General features: G+C 34.3%; 1 protein-coding gene across 3 annotated transcripts in view; it reads right to left on the bottom strand.

Moving 5' to 3' along the window:
- ADAMTSL1 (ADAMTS like 1) overlaps positions 1-17813 on the bottom strand; it is a 1092747-nt gene that overhangs the window by 315290 nt on the left and 759644 nt on the right. For all 3 annotated transcript variants that reach the window (XM_056805329.1, XM_056805328.1, XM_056805331.1), the window contains one exon: positions 5457-5502. In XM_056805329.1, the coding sequence (XP_056661307.1) occupies positions 5457-5502 (46 nt within the window). The remainder of the gene's footprint in view (positions 1-5456; positions 5503-17813) is intronic.

Raw genomic sequence — 17813 nt, forward strand, 5'->3', positions numbered from 1 at the left:
TTAAAGGGTGTGGGTCCAAATCTCATGCCATTTTTGGACCATCAGTGGGTAGCAAAAATGCCTCCTCTATTTCTACTTCATAACTTGGGCCCTTCCAAAGCTATACGAGAAATTAGCAGCATGTGGACAGTGTGGTCAAGTATACCAAACTGACATTATTTGCCAATAAATTATATATGGAACATGAAAAATTTTAAACTTCCCAATTTTACTATTTTTACCTCTACAATGAGAAGCTTCACTCTGCTAGTCCTTTTTACTAGTACAGTAAAAGAAGCATCCTTCTTTGTTCATGGAAAGTCAAACAAGTGGGGAGGTTGAAAGGGAAAGGGTCAAGGATAGGCCATTTTCATCTAAAAAACCCCTCGGATGTTAGGATGTGATGGAGAAAAGAAAGTACAAGTTGATAAAGAAAAAAGAAATTTCAACCTTAAATTTAGTTTTTGTATCTCTCTTAATTCTCCCTTAGCATCTTAACTTATTCACACAATATTAGGAGCACTGGGCAGGGAAAAAAAAAGCCTTAGAGGGCTTCCAATCCATCCTCTTCATTTTGCAAATGAAGAAACAGAACCCAGAGAAATGACTTGTACAAGATGCCACAGCAAATAAAGCTACAATCGGAATAAGACTAAAACAAATACCTGAAAGCAAATTCCAGATCTGAACAAATAATAAGACCTCAGTAGACCAGATATTTCAGAGTAGATGAAAAAATCATAACAATCAATAAATCTCAATTGGTGAGTCTCAATCAACATATAAGCATGTATTAAATGCTTAGTTTGTGTTAAGCATAATTTTATGCCCTGGTAACGAGTTAAGAATTTCACTTTCTTGACTGCATCCAGTATTTACTACCAAATGTAGCATTTTGCTACTGAAACTTCACATAATAGTTAGACCTTTCTGCTTATCTTCATGTGTCTTGAATCAGTTCCAATTGCCTCCTATATTGTGAGCTACTTCATAGAATACAGAATATTAAATCTAGAAGTAATTTTGGACACAGAATAACAAACATGGCTTCTAGAACATTAGAACAAAATGTCAGATCTTGTTTTTAGAACATGAAAAAAAGAATGCCAGTCCTGAAAGAGATATAAGAACTTCTTTTTGTTGTTGTTCAGTCATTTCAGTTATGTTCAACTTTTCATGACCTGATTAGGAATTTTCTTGGCAAAGATTTTGGAGTGGCTTGTCATTTTCTTCTTTAACTTATATTACAGATGAGGAATGAAGGCAAACAAGGTTAAGTGACTGTCCCAGGGTCACACACAGTTAATATCTGAAGTCAGATTTCAGTTTAGGAAGATGAATCTTCCCAATTTTAGGTCCAGTACTCTAACTGCTATGCCATTTAAGTATCCCAAAATATCATTCAGTGATTAGTTGTATCTTACTCTTCATGACCCCATTTGTGATTTTCTTGGTAAAGACACTAAAGGGGTTGACCATTCACTTCTCCAGCTCATTTTATAGATGAAGAATGGAGGCAAACAGGGTTAGGTGACTTTCCCAGGGTCACCCAGCTAGTACCTGTCTGAGACCAGATTTGAATTCAGACAGATGAGTCTTCTTGACTTCAGGCCTGGCATTCTATCCACTAGGTGAGTTCTCAGAACAGAGAAGAAACAAATAATTCCAGAATTAGAAGGAATCTTAGACATGCTTTAATGAAATCCCTTTGTTTTATAGCTAGTGAAGCTTATACTTCAAGAGAAGAAAATCATTTAGGCAAAGTAATCAACTTAACCCCAAACATAACTGATAATACTATGTTCTGACTCCTGAAAAGTCCTCCTTCAGTACAATTTTTCATTTCATTCATAGCACATTTCATTAAATATATAAGTCAAATGCATGAGTAGTAAAATCTATAAAAGGTATCCAACTGAATGTCAAACTACAGCTAAAGGGGCCTTGGGACAGACAAGAGAGTCTATAAGGAACATATTAGTATAGGAAATACCTGTTTCTTAGGTGTTTTGAGGTCTAGTTAGAAATTAGGACACTTAAAGGCATGTGTATGACATGTAAATTATGGTAGTGATTTATATAATGCTTTGCATTTCTATAGTGTATAAAATTTTTTCAGATAATTTTCACATTTTCATCCCTATTTATCCTCAAAATATTTTTTTGTGTGAAATAGGTGGCCTAAAACTTCTAGTACAGAAGAAAAATCATTGGATTTAGAGTAAGAAGATTCATATTTAGTTTCTGGTTGAGCTACTCCCTGCATGACCTTGGGAAGTAATTTCGCCTCCTCTAAACCTTAATTTCCTTAAATGTTAAGTGGAGATAATATGCTACTTCCCTTACAAATAGATTATAAATTTCATTTACCTTAAAGCACTAATTATGTTTGTCAAAAACATTTTAAATTGGATGGCACCTAAGAAGCCATCTTGCCCAAACTCCCAACCATTGAAAGAATCCTTTCAGTATGATCCTTGGTATTTGATGATCTACTTATAGGTACAGAGAACTGACTTTTCCACCAGGCATTTCATTCCACTTTGGGAACCTTTAATGGTAAGGAAGTTTTCCTTATATTTAGCCAAAATCTGCCTCTCTATAATCTTTGATCTTAGTTTTTCCCTTGGAGATAATATGGAAAACCCACACTTTTTTCTACAAGACACTTCTTCAAATAGGCAAACTACGTTGTGTCTAGTCAGTGTTTGGTTTTCTATTCCTGATATGGCATGGTTGTCTTTGGTCATCCTGGTTTCTCATAAGGCATATGGTCTCCTCATAGGGCATAATTCCCTTATATTCTTTGCAAGTGAGGTTTGTTAAACTTTACTTTTCAGAATTTTTATATCATTGGTAGATTGTCTTGGGCGCAGCTAAAGGGTTGAATCAAGAATTTTAGCCCTAGTGTGCTAGATAAACACTGCATAAACTTGTGGGACCTGATCCTATACTCATTTAACACTGAGTAGTTTGGAAGAGGTAGAAGTGGGTAGTAGAATGAGTAAAGGGGAAGAAGAAGCAGTGAGGAGAAAGTAACAGGATTTGGGGAATAAATGTGAGAGATAGCAAGAAAACAAGGTTTAAAGGGTATTTCAGGGTAATTTTCAATTATTCATAAGAGGTAGAAGTGAATTGAATCCCTCCAAGGAAAACAAAACATTCCTTCTACTTCCATTCAAAATCAGATTTTTTTTTTACCACTTTCCAAGTTCAGGAAACAAATCAGTGAGGTGAAATTTCATTTTGTTTAATTGTTGAATGACCATACTCTAAACTATATTGTGGTAAGAACTGGTTCATCCAATTCACACAGGAATGATAGTTTTATTTAGAAATTCTTTCATTTATCTTCACTTAGGCAGTAATAATATTCCCAGTGCTTAATATAGGTTCTAATTTAGTTTTGAAAAGATATATATAATTCTTTATTCATCTGTGAAAGAAATCTTCCTTGCTTTTTCCTATAAAAATATTATGGGACCTATTACCTTAATATGAAATCATGTAATTGAACTTCAGGAACACTAAAAAAAGAAATAATAAAAGAGTCATATTAAATGCCATATTTTTAGGAAGTCACTTTTAAGAGTTCACTTATAGAAATAGGGCTATAGTTCAGTTTCAGTTTAAATAAGTACTTAACAGTAGGATTCTTACCTGAAATATTTTAAATTACTTAGACTGAAAACTGGGATGTGAATATTAAAACAGACTTTCTATTTCCTATTTTTTAAAAAAAATCTACCTATTTCACAAAAAAATCTCACAAGGTTTGTTTTGGCAAGGTTGTTTCTAGTTGTGGCCAGAAAAATGCAGAGAAAAATTTCACTAATATCAAGGTCAAGTTATTAGAAGACTTGAGGTTCTCATAAAAGATTCAATCTCTACTTTAGTCTACAAACTGTAAAGATTTAATCCACGCAGTGTAAAAGGGTTTGAGTACCATGAGATCCATCAGTCTAGTTATTGATATGAAAGTTCTTAGATGAAGGGGAAAAAGCAGATTCTCCTTAGAGATTTTAAAGGAAAGAATAGGCAACTACCCTGCCATGTCTACCTACCAGAAACTGGGAAGCTGGATGAGGTAAATGTTTTCTCAATGGCCCTTTCCCAGTCTACTATCCTGAGATTCAGTAGGCTGGAAATAATTAACTTCAACAAGCGTTTATTATAGTGAAACATTGTGGTAGTTGCTGGAAATTCAGAGATATAAAAGGAGTCTCACATAGTAGTCATCAAAAGTATAGAACCATATAGTACTCGAGCTGGAAGCAATCTTAGAAGCTAGATAATAATCTCTCTCACTTTGCAATTGAGGAAACGAAGGTCCAAAAAAGTTATTACTTGCCCAAGGTCACCAAGATAATTAGTCAGAGGCAATATTTGAACCAAGGTTCTTTGATTTCAAAACTAGTATTCTTTTCACAGTACCAGATACTCTTAATTAAATGATGACATGTTTACACAAAAACCTATAAACACAAGATTGTTATAAATGGTGTAATAATATTCATTAGCTTTACTCTCTTTGATTCCAGAAAATTGTTCATCTTGTTTTTGAATTTGATTCAGTTAATATCTCCTTATAAAATTAAAAACAATACTCTCTCACCTATTCCTAAACATCTATTGAAATCTCAGCCCCAGTTTTGCTATGTGCTATGAGAGCAAAATAGGTACAAATAGAGAGAAGGGCAGGAACTAGTTACTACCTACGCCTTCCTCCCCAATCCAAACACATCTTTCCATTAACTAATAATTCATTCATATTGCCCCAGGTAGGTTCCCTCCCTTTTTTGACTTCTCATATTCTTTCACAAGATCTCTTGGTGAATGACAGAGCTATGATTTATATTTGTTTTCAAAAGGATTGTGAACTTCCCCTTTCTGCCCCACCTCTCTCCTATCCAGATGCAACGGGGATATTTCAGTTATAGCATCACCCAACTCAAGAGTTTGAAGGAAATTACTATGTTCTAGTTCCATCTGTACTAACCAAGGCTCTTTTCAACAACATCATTGATAGGTGATCATCTTGCCTCTGATTGAAGATCACCAGTGATGGGGCACCCACCACCTCTTAAGGCCGTCCCTATTACTTGGGGCAAGTCAAAACCTTGGGCAATTTTGCCTTATATGGAAACCATATCTAATTCTTCCTTCTGGTATTAAAGAGAATGAACCTGATCTCTTCTGAGTTCTGAAAACATTTGAAGGCAGCATTTTATTCCCCTTTTATATAAGCCTTTTCTTATCTAGGTTAAACTTCCCCAGTATCCTCAAAAGGTATTAAAGATTTGCCTTGGAAGAGAGGGGGAAATACTAATTGGTTGGTTATTAGATAATTCATCTTTTATTCTGCTTTTTACTCTACATCTACCATAATCCCTATCTCCAAAAACCTCTTAAAATGCTTCAGTAATTTAGAGTATTGAAACATTTGCCATTATTACGTCATAGAATCTCACACTTACCACATTGCTGCAGGTTCTATATCGAATATTACGTCCTTCACAGCTCCTGTATCAGAAAAAAAATAACAATTAGCTGTGTTTCAAACTCTGGAATTTTATAACTGATATGTTACATGACCATCAGGGATTTCTTACCAGCGAGGAAACTGTGATACAACTCTTTCTCAAAGAATTAGGATCTTTTTGTCACTAGTGTAGTAGACTTCCCCTGTCTCCAGAATGAGTTCTTTAGAGTATTATTATCAAATATTAAAACAATCAGATTTAAACTGGGCTATCCCAAACTATCTTCCACACATCCATGGTATTCATGGATAGGGCATCCAGAGGTAGTGTGGAACAGGGGTAAGAGCCTTGGATGTAAAATCAAAAGACCTGGATCCAAATCCCAACTTCCCACTTAACAATTATCAATATGTCCTGGATTAAGCTTATTTGAGTCTATAGATATCAATTTTTCATCTAAAAAGCGAGGGCAACAGATTAGATTATCAGATTCCTGTTAGCTCCGAAAGTCTAAATATTATGACAGCAGTAGAAATACTTAATACATGTAGCAATTTGAGGATATGAAAATACTTTATTTTACAATGATCTAATTTCCCCAGATTTCTTCTATTGCTGGGGGTTCTTCTAGCTCTGGAGACAAGTATTTATGAATTCTTTCATTATATTTCAAGATCAAAAGTGTTTTGTAACCAAATATACTTTAAAAAGACTAGTTTAAAGAAATACTACATCTAGGTCCTGGTTAGTATGAATAATAAATCTCATGGAACAGTTACATGTATTCAAATTCATACTATTCAAAGTTATAATTGCATAAAATATGATAACCAGTTATAGCCCAATGGAAATATTTAGTACAAATCAAATAATGTGATCACTGCCTAGAATTAATTTTTATACTAATTGGGACCAATCTAGTCCTTTACTAGTCAGAGCTGATATTAAGATTTCCTTGCTACTGTGATCCTATTTGTTCCCAAAATATTCTTAATATATACCTAGAAATCCCTCATCTAAGAGAAAAGACATACTAGAACAAAGTTTTCTATTAAGCACATTTCTGTTTAATAAATCCCATTTTCCTATTGATTTCATTGTAAAATTGGAGAGGTATACAACCAAGAAAATAAAATTAAACAATGAAATATATTTTTAAAAAACTGTACTTGAAAACTGTCTTTTAAAGAAAACATATGGCAATACTCAAAACATTACTATTATGATATGTAGAAAATAAGTAATTTATTTTAAAATACGGGGAAGTGAATTTAACTTAACAAGCATTTATTAACTACCTGTAGAAGAATTATAAGATTTTCAGTCTGGGAAAAGTCTTAGAGTTCAGCTAAGTCAACCATCTCATTTTATAGATGGAAATATTGAGACCCAGATAGATTAAGTAACCTGTCCAAGGTTATTAGACTGATGGCATGACCATGATCTATCTGTCCCATTCCATCTTCTGTCTTATGATTGTTAAATAAGTTGTCAATCTACATGATTTGGGGAATGGCTGAACAAATTGTGGAATATGATTATATGGAATACTACTACACTGTAAGAAATGATGAGCAGGTTATCTAAAAGAAAGCAACCAACCAACAAACAAACAAACAAAACCCTACATGAAATTGTGAAGAATGAAATTAGCAGAGATAAGAAATTATATATAGTAATAGAAATATTGTTTGAAGAATGATTTTTCCATATCCAGATAAAGAATGGATAAAAGACCTAGTTTTACATATATCTTTTTGTCACATAATGCGTTTTCTAGGGGACAGAGGGAGGAACTGAGGGAAATAGTTGGGGATTTTAATGAAACAAGCAAATAAATTAAAAAACAAAAAACAAAAAAACAATGCAGCTAAATTTTTCACCTACTTCCAAGAGTTTTAGTATTAAGGTCTCATCCAAGTTAATTATTTTATCTTTTATCCAATTGAATTTATTATCTTTCCAATACTTTTTCAATTGCTAACACCTATAGAGTAAATTTTCCTTATCCCTGGATAATAGATCATAACTACACATACCACTAAGTATTGAAATATTTAATCCTTGCTTAGAAATGGATGTTTGCCATAATGTCTGCTAGAATACAACAGTGTCCAACAACTAACATCTGATAATGATCAGCAAATTATTAAAGTGTGCCTGTAAATGTACCATTCTTTTGAGAATCTAGTGTTTTGTTTATTTAGTTGAAAACTGGTGTCCTCATTACAGGGTGTTAGCGCAGCAAAATAGCATTTGTTGAGTGTGGCAAAGGGCTAATCACTGGACTGTTGGCTGCAGAGGTTATCTTCAGTCATTTAGCAATGGAACAGAGGACAAAATAATCTGTAAGATATCTGAAATGAGACCCCCAAATTTGAAAATTCCATAGTAAATCTGTAAGAAGGAAAGAGGGCCTCTTGTTTACCATGAATATCTTATTTAATTATTAACTTACTGAACTCAAGGATTTGATTAAGTATATTTATGAAAAGCAAGTGGTTTCTATACTGATAGTCTACATGTGGTAAAAAGATCTTTTGGTGCAGTATTTAAAAAAAAATGTCAATATTTATTTCTAAATTTTCCATGTCCTGATTATATAACTTAATAAAGTTTATTATTTTACAAAAGGTTGACTTTGTTAAAATGGAATAAATATTTCAGTAAAATTGACAGAATGACTTTTAAAATGAGGACTGTGATCTGGCCAAGTTTCACATATTATATTCAGAGAATTATTGATTTATTTGGGCACAAAAGACTCATGTGAGAATTAAATGGTGAAAAAGATCATTTATTTTTACACTTCATTTATATAAAACAGCTGAATAGTTTCCTTCACATTTAAACAAAATAAAATCCAGCTCTGGGGATGAAAACAAACACTAGAAATCTGGGTCCTCAAATCATTTTGGAGTTGTTATGGACCACTCAAAATGGAGAATGTAAGTGACTGGACCTTTTCTACCATGATTATACAACTATGATAGGGAAGTTGTTGCTTGAGGTAGATACAGAGAAAAAGAAGCTGCATTCACTTTAAAAATGAATATATCTGCAATGAAAGTTTTGAAGAAAATTAATTTTTTAGATGGGTGTATCATATCCTTGATAGTCAATATTTAACCCTAACCAATTTACCCTCTCAAAAATATGAGTTGACTCTCTGGAAGCTGTGTGGAAGGCAGCCTTCTTTAAGCAGAAATCACAGTGAATATCACTTCTAAGGAGCTGAGGTAAGCAGGAGGCACAATTTCTTTGTCCCTCATTAGCACAGAACAAACTGTACCACTTCTTCCATTTCTCAAAATCCTGATGTTATCTCAGTTTCAATTATTAAAACTTACCAACCTTGGAACAGATAAATTGCCATGGAAAATTTAAAGATCTTTTTTCCATGCACTACCAATTAGTTGGCTTCCATTCCTCTCCTCCCCCCAATTTATATTGTCTAATTCTTTAAAAGGGAGAAGATGACTCATATTTATTATGAATAAACAAACTCTCTTTGATAATTCAAGTACCTTGGGCAGCTTCTACTTGTACATTTTTCTTTGCTAAAAGAGTAGTTCCTCTGTGAACAAATGCATCCTTCTGAAGGTAGAGCCAGACCTTCCCCTAGAAAGGTGACATGGGACTGTGTAACCTAAAACCAGAGGGCTCTCCAGAACAGCACCATTTGTATTCAGCTCCTATAAAGATCCAGACTCTTACCTTTGGACTATAAAAAAAAAAAAAACAGAGGAGTGCTAAGTAAAAACAGGTTACTACTCAGTATTGCTCTTGATTTTCAAATATAGGATCACGAGCAAAGAATTTTGAAATAGGAGAGTCCATCTGCTTATATATCACCCCCCCCAAAAAAAAAACCTTTTAGTCATTCAAAAGGAAAGAATGAGCACTTTACCAGAGAGTAAACATAAAACCATCTTAGAGATTCAAGCCAGAAGGACCCCAGGCCATTTAGACTATTGGTCCTAAAATGACCATGGATTAAATAAGACAAGCAAATTTACAGTCATAGCAGAGATTTCATATAGCTTGTGAGTAACTATTTTTCTTCTTCCCTTCATATAAGCATTTGAATTTTTAACAGATTTATGCTGTCAGAAGTTGCCCTATGAAACCATTTATAACACTCACATACTTGAGGTTTTTCCTAAAAATATTGGGAAGAACCATGAATCTTCTGTCTGCCATCAAACACTACTGTTGATGGGCTTGTTGATTAGGGACAATTTCATTTTTTACAAGCCAAAACATCAATGTAAGTTTTTTTTTTTAATTCATACTTTTATATTAGTCTCTATAGTCACTAAAAACAAAATTTAATAACACCAAAATGGGAATGAATGTGTAAGAAATCAGGGGCATGTCTATGCTTTATTAAATATTAGATAAGTTATAGGTTCATCATTATTCATTTAAGTGAACAAATATTTATTGTCTAGTATGCACCAAGAATGGTGGTAAATATCAAGAATATAGACATAAGTGAAACAGTCTCTCTCTTCAAGGAACTCACAATCAAATATGACAAACATGTTTATAGAAAATTAAAAACAAAATTGGAGAAGGAAATGGCAAATCACTCCAGTATTGTTGCCAAAAAAAAACCCAAATGGGTCAAGAAGAGTTGGACATGATTGAATTTTTAGAACAACAACAACAAATACAAAATATATGCAAAGTAATTTCCAGGGAAGGGCGCAAGTAACTAAAATTTTAGTTTGAATTAAGATGGGCTCTTTGTAGGAAGTGGTACCTGATCTGAGTTTTGAAGGAGATATTCCTTAATTATTCTTCAGCTGTGGACTCCAAGAATCTAAGCAGTGAAGGTGCTATATTAAGGCTGTACATTAGCGAGCTATAGAAAGATGACAGAACAAGGATAGGTACTTAATTTGTATGAGATTATTTAGGAGATAGTTTTGCTATACATTAGAACATTAGATTTTGGAGATATTTTTTCCAGATTTTTATGACCCTTTTTCCTCTTATGAGCCTATGATCTGTTAGGACTAGCATTTACCTTTTCTCTCTTCACTCCATCATCTGCAAGAATACTTCATGTGTGAAATAGTTCCTTTCCACTCATCTGTGATAGAGTGTCCTTTCCCTTCTTTCAAACTAAGAAAATACTGTCTAATTAAAATCTTCCTCATTTAAGCTAATCCTGATGCCAAGTGTCCTATACTATAAAAAAAATTCTGCACCTCTCTTATCTAAAATTTTATGACTTTTTAAAAAATCTCTGCCATACTCCTCTGTATCTTAATATTTGGTAATGTTTCTTGAAATGTTTAGTATTTGTGCCCCACTAAGAATCTTGTTATTCTGAAGAGATGATGACTTTGATTATAATATGACTTCTTTGAGAATAACACATACTAAATACTATTAAATTTTATCTGGAAAATTTCTGATGTTTAAATTGAAAACATATCTGAAAGGTGGATTTTATATTGTATTCCAAGCTTTTTGTTTTTCTATCCACCAGTGATTCATCATTCAGCTTCAGTTAATAAGGCATTACAATCATCATCAGATTATTGTATTATGTCCAAATCATGAAAAGTTTTAAGAGGCAGACTAAAGGTAATGAAAGATACCTGACTTGGAATCGGGAATTTTGGGTTTCAAATTCTGGCTGTGAAACTTAAATTGCTTTACTGTGGACAAATCATTCAACCTCTCTCTGATCCTTAGTTTCCTCCTCTTTGAAATGGAGATAATAATACCCATGCTATTGTTTAACAGGATTGTCATGAGGAAAATGATTTTTAACTATTAAAATGCTTGCTGTTATCATTATTATCTCAAATATTCCCTCAAAGCACACACCCCATTAAACATACAATGGAGAATTAGCTTAAAAATTAGGAAGAGGCAGGAATCTCTACTGTGGTTTCACTCCAAATACAATAACTTTCAAAAATATATACAAAACATATCTTTCACTCAAGCATTCAGTCAAAAAGTCCCATAAGCCCAGTGCAGGACTCCTCCAAGTTCTCCAGTGCCTCTTTAGCATGTGAGATATCACGTGGCTCAAACAGATTAGTGCTAGGGGAGAAATTTATTCTTCTCTTGGTAGATAGATATGCAAGCCAAACTATTATGACAACTTGATAAATGTAGCTTTTGAAAATGCTTTCTGTTGTAATAATACAACAAACAACAAGAAGGCAAAATGCCAAACAGCATCAATCAATTTGGGAACTGGCTGGAAAAAAAACACCATCTCAGTGTCACACTGAATCTTTGAATTTGTCAGAGGTCCAAACCTTGGCTAATGAGCCAAAATGTAAGTCAGGCTTACAGATTTTGTTTCAAAGGAGTTTTAAACCAACTTTTGGGGGTGTAGGGGTGATGCTAGTAACATGGCACCATAAGTAATGAGTTGCTCTTAAGAGCTTATTTCTATAACATTAAACAACACTTATGTGACCTCCATTGTACGTTTCAATACTTCTAAGATATATTGATTTCTTATTATAAAGTTGATCTGGGTTCCAAGAGAGATTTATTTACTAAAGCTGCAATTATCCCATATACGGCACTTCAAGGCTATACTCAACCCAAATAAGAATTAGATAGTATGGGGTAGGGGTGTTTCCAGGATAATTTTTTTCTGATCTTGTCAGAAGCATCAGAAACAGAGAAGTGAAGAATATTATAGTATATTCAGGCTATCCTTATTAATAGTTTGAGTAGGTTAAATGGCATTGTTTTTATCTACAGGGGAAAAAAAGCATATGCTATCACAGTAGCTGGCACAAAGTAGTTGCTCAATATTTTGATTGATTGGTTTCTCATGCACTTCCACTGTGAGCTTTAGGGTGGTCTGTTGTGAGCTTTCAGTATGATCTAAGCTTCTGATAAAAGAGAAATCTCTTCATCCCTTTGGATGAAGTATTTGGATATCAACCTTCTGAAGGTGATAATAACATTGAGTAAGACTATTTCTCAGTAGTACATTTTGTAGCATAAACAGAGCTACTAAATCTTACAAGAAGAAAAGCCTCTGCTTACTTGTATGTAGTCATTTTTTCCCCAAACAATTATGGTTTTATACTCCTTGGCCTATCTTAAAAGGAAGTCTTGCTCAACAGTGAAGTCTTTACAAATAGGAGATAAAACTATAAAAAAGGAGGGAGGAGATAGTTGACTACAATCACAAGCAAAGAAAGCAAGACACGTGTGATATTGTAGGTGTGTGGCCAGAATTCTGGTGGAGTGAAAAACTAATCTGATTATACAATCAGTTAGTCAATAAGAATATACTGAGTACCTAGGTTGTGTTCCTAGAGGTTCTGGGGAATAGAGAAATGTAAGATATTGACCCTAGCCTCAAGGAGCTTACAATCTACTTGGGGAGACAGACGACAATATGATTAAGACTTAGAGATGAAATAAATCTTATAGAACAAATGGTTCAAAACCCTTATTTTACAGATGAGAATATTGGGACTCCTAAGGTAAAATAGTTAGGAAGTAGCTAGGCTAGAATTGAAGCCTTTCTCCTTTGAATTCAAATAAGAAATTCAAATTAATGTGATGCCTTCAGGTTCTTAAAGTACTTTTCTTACAGCAGCTCTGTAATAAGACAGGTAGCATGTTTTATTATACCTACTTTAAAGATTGGTAAGCTGAAGCTTAGTGACATCAAGCCACTTTCCTAAGGTTATGTGTATCACAGCTGAGACATCAATTCAAATCCTCTCCTCTGTTTTCTGTACAGACACATTGGAACAGTTATAGAGTAGTACAAGACTATACAAATATGGTCAAAAGCCATAGCTTGTGATGTCAGTAGTTGAGACAGAGTAGCAGATGGGGTAGTATAGGCATTGCATTGTGTTTTTTTCAGGGATATAGGGTCCTATTTTACCAATCCCTACATCCCCATTCAGTTTTGCTAAAAGATTTCAGTTATATGGCATATCTTCTTTTTCTAATTTCAGTCATGTCTGACTCTATGTGATCCCATTTGGGGTTTTCTTGACAAAGATACTGAACTGGTTTGCTGTTTCCTTCTCTAGTTTATTTTACAAAGGAAGAAACTGAGGCAAACACTTAAGTGAATAAAATGTGTGAGGCTGGATTTGAACTCATGAAGATGAGTCTTCCTGATGCCAAGCCCAGTGCTCTGTCCACTATGCAACCTAGCTGCCTTTTAAGTGGCATAGACCTAAATCTTGAGAGTGAAATGTGAGTACAAGAGAATGAGAAAGAACTGGAGATTTTCCTTTATTATTCTTCCCTCCTTCCACACTGCTATAACCTAAGGCCCTAAAACAGGTATTTTTATGAGCAAGTTTCTCTTTAATACATAACAAACTTTCAGTCTCTTCTTTCGGTTACTACTTCATTACTAATCATCTGGAATTTATATAATCATGGCATTTCAGAGTTAGGTGGGACCACAAAAAGCTTTCTAGCCTACGTCATAGCCCCTTAAAAAAATCTAATGTGTAATATCTCGGACAAGTAGTTTTCAGACCTGTGTTTGAAGAACATGGATGGGGGGAACCCATTACTCCTAAAGCAAGTTTCATTCTACTCTTGTAAAGCTCTAGTTATTAGAAAGACTTTCCTTCCCTCCAGCCTAAATTTACCTCTGGCAGCTAGATGGTGAATTGGATAGAGCTCACTAGTCCTGGAGTCAGGAAAATCTGAGTTCTACCTTGTTTGCCTCAGCCTCTTCATTTGTAAAATAAGCCATAGGAGAAAATGTCAAAGTCCTCCAGTATCTTTTCCAAGAAGAACCCAAATGGTGTCAAGGAGAATTGGATATGACCTAACAACAACAACAAATTTTCCTCTCTGCAAGCTTTCTGCCACTTCTGCCTTCTAGTAACAAAGAGAACACATCTAATCTATCTTCCACAGATTCCTGAAAACAGCTCAAATTCTTTAACCCATCTTCTCTTATTTAGGCTAAATATCACTAGTTTCCTCTACTGAGCCTTGCCTGGCATAGACTTGGGGCACTTTATGTTCACTTAAAATCCATTTCTGTAAGAAGCTGTTAATATGTGTGTGTGTGTGTGTGTGTGTGTGTGTGTGTGTGTGTGTGTGTGTGTGTGTGTGTTACTGAGAATCTACCCTGGATCCTAGATTTAGAGTCAGAGGTTTTAGGTTTAACTCTGCTCTGTCATTTATTTCCTGGGGTGACTTTAGATAAATTACTTAACTTCTATGGGCTTTAGCTTTCTCATTTGTAAAATAAGAGGGTTGAACCAGATCAGAGGTGTCAAACATATTCCCTAGAGGCCTACACATAGCCCACAACATCCAGAGTACAGCTGAATTGGATTCAAATGCAATTGGAGGAAAAGATAACAAAATAAATGAAAATACATAAAACATATTACATTTAAAAAACTGTCAAGATACAACTGTCAGGGAGGATTAGGGGCCCCCATTTCTATTGGAGTTTGATACCACTGGACCAGATAATTATTAAGGTTGTTTTTAGCACTATCTTATACTAAAAGACACAAAAGTTTGTGCTTACATGTTTATTTCCTCCGGAGTTGAAAAATGATGTACTACTTTGGCCAGGGAAGAGAATTTTTCATCTAATTCTTCTGTCTGAAGGAGATGTCCATTAAAAATGTAATCTTAGAAGACCATAGTATTTTCTTTAAGCTACTGGCATAGGCAATAGGTTTCAGCCTGATATATTTTAAATATCCAAAGTTACCAGAGGGGCCAGGAGGGACTTTTATAACATACCATATGGGCAGAATGGGTATTTTAATCAGTATGTGTATTCATATCTTTCTATAAGAATATGAATGAATTGTTAAAGTTATTATCGATATGTTCTGGATCTGGATGCCTTCTAAATCTCTCTCATACTCTACTGTCATCTAGCTCAATATTCTCATTTTACAAATGAGGAAAGTGAGGCTTAGAAAATTTACCATAGGAAGAGGCTTCTTGGACCAGCTACCAGTTTGGCATGTGTATGGTAATCTACAGCAGCATAACATCAGGCACATAGGCAAATGCAGGATCCATTCACGGTTCTCTTTGTCAGTTTTAACCTCTGGGTAAAGTAAAGAACATACCTTTTACCCCCTCACCTGCCCCAGTACAGACTCTGGATAATAGTTACACATAGGACAATTATGTGGTCAATAATTGATGAATCATGAATACCCAGAAGACATCTTAAGGTCATTAGGAAGTGGTAAGATACCAGACAGACAACTTAAGTGCTGAGTAATATTAAAGGACCTTGAGGAAAGTCTCTAGGACATTTGCTGGGCCCCTCAGGAGGATTTATGTGAGGAAATGGATGAGTTACACAAAGGACCAGATAGCCTGGATACTTTGCAATTTGTATCATTGGAGGCAATATTCACAAGAAGTGGTAGCTAGCATGATGACCTCTCCTTTATACATTAAAACTCTTTGGAAAACACAATGGATTGTGCCTATGACTGACATTAAAAAAATACATTTTCTAAAGAGGGAAAATTGCACATGATACCTATATTAAACTGAATATTTATCTCCCTGACAATGCCATTTTTGGGTGACATGTATATATTAGAGTTGACTAAATTCAGAAAACCATTTAGCTCTTTAAGACAGAGCTATCTACAATGTATCTCCATTAATTTTTTTTTAAAATTTACATTTGATGGAATGTTAAATTTATTTCTAAGCTGGATATAATAATACTAGCAAATATTGATTGTGGTACCTTAAAGTTTACAAAGCACTTTACATCCATTGTATCACTGAGTCCTTATAGCTACCCTATGAGGCAGATGCTAGTATTCTCATTTTATAGTGACATGCTTAGGGACACTCAACTATTAAGTATTTAAAGCAGAATTCAAATCTTGTTTAAAAGGATGGATTTAAATTAGGACTCCAAAATCTACATTTTGCACAAGAAGCCAGACCATTAAAATGGTTTCAATACATAGATTTTACATGGCTACCAAAGAGACACTAGAAAGCAAAGCCATTTAGTTAATAGACTAAGGTCAGACTTCTAAACCTAAGGTAATCTGATCAAAGGTGTGAGAGAAGTCTACAGAAATAATATCTTCCATTTACCATCTTGGGGTAGCCTAATACTGAATAATTCATGGAAGTGTGAAAGATCTCTAAAAGAGGAGTTCTTTCAGAGGCTGGTTTCTTATGCCTGGGGCAACAGCCATGCCTCAGTCTTGACTTGCTGATGCCTACCACTCCCACACTGCTAAAACTTCAAAACTGATTGAGGAAATTTGGCATAAAGACATTTATTTCTTTACCAGAAAATTTCTTCTTTCCATTTAGTACAATCTCTAAATCTTTAGGTAGTAAAAAGTACTATGAAATAAGGATAGGAGAAAATATTAGGGAGAGAAAGAATAAAAAGAGAGAGCTGTGACACAGCTAAATAGTATTCTATCCACCCCCAAAAAAACATGATAAAAGCTCATTTCATTAAAATGAAAACAACTAATGGCAGATGAAAGGAGAAGGATAAAAATGACACAAAGGATATTAACCTAAACACATGAATTAATGTATAATTTTAAAAATTATATCTCTCTGAAGTAGACTAAGGAATTAACATCTTTCATAATGGAGTGCAAAGGTTATAGACACAAAAGCTCTTCCCATTATCTATTAATGTATTCCAGCAAACTGGTTTATAGGATAAGCCTGGCCATAAATTGGCCAGAAACATTAAGTCTTTGGCCTTAGTTGAATGCTCCTGAGAGGAGCTCAGGGTTTGGAACAAAGTGTCCCTCTAAGATATATGTCTTGGAATATTAGAACTCCTGGACCACATTTAGACTAGGCGTTAACCCAAAACGCAAAGTAAAGGAACCACAACCTTTCAGCCTAAAAATGTGCAACCTCTGTAATACTTTGAGAAGACCACCTCATATAAATGCTCTGAATAGTTGGACCCATTCTGAATTTTGCATACTTTTTTGTTAGATGAAAACAAATATTTCCAAGGAAAACAAAACTGATAAGTGAGATCACTATATGAATATTAAGCTTCTCCTTGGGGTTTACTTGATAAGATTTAAAACTATCAGCTCACTAATTTGGGGAAAGGGGAGGTAAAATTGTAGTAACATATTTCTAGAGCACTTTTGGATTTTCAAAAAAATTCTGCTAATACCCTTTCAAAGAAACTAATGCAATATTTATATGAGGAAGCTTGCTCAAGGTCATACAACAAAAAGTGTCTGAGTTAACATTTGAACTCAGATTTCATGAGTCCAAGACAACTATACTTTCCACTATGCCATATGACTAATGGTTATTAGCAATAATCCTTGGTTATATTGGAATATTATTGGGGGGTAGTAAAGG

This window comes from Monodelphis domestica, chromosome 7, assembly GCF_027887165.1.
Source record: "Monodelphis domestica isolate mMonDom1 chromosome 7, mMonDom1.pri, whole genome shotgun sequence".
NCBI classification, from domain to species: domain Eukaryota; kingdom Metazoa; phylum Chordata; class Mammalia; order Didelphimorphia; family Didelphidae; genus Monodelphis; species Monodelphis domestica.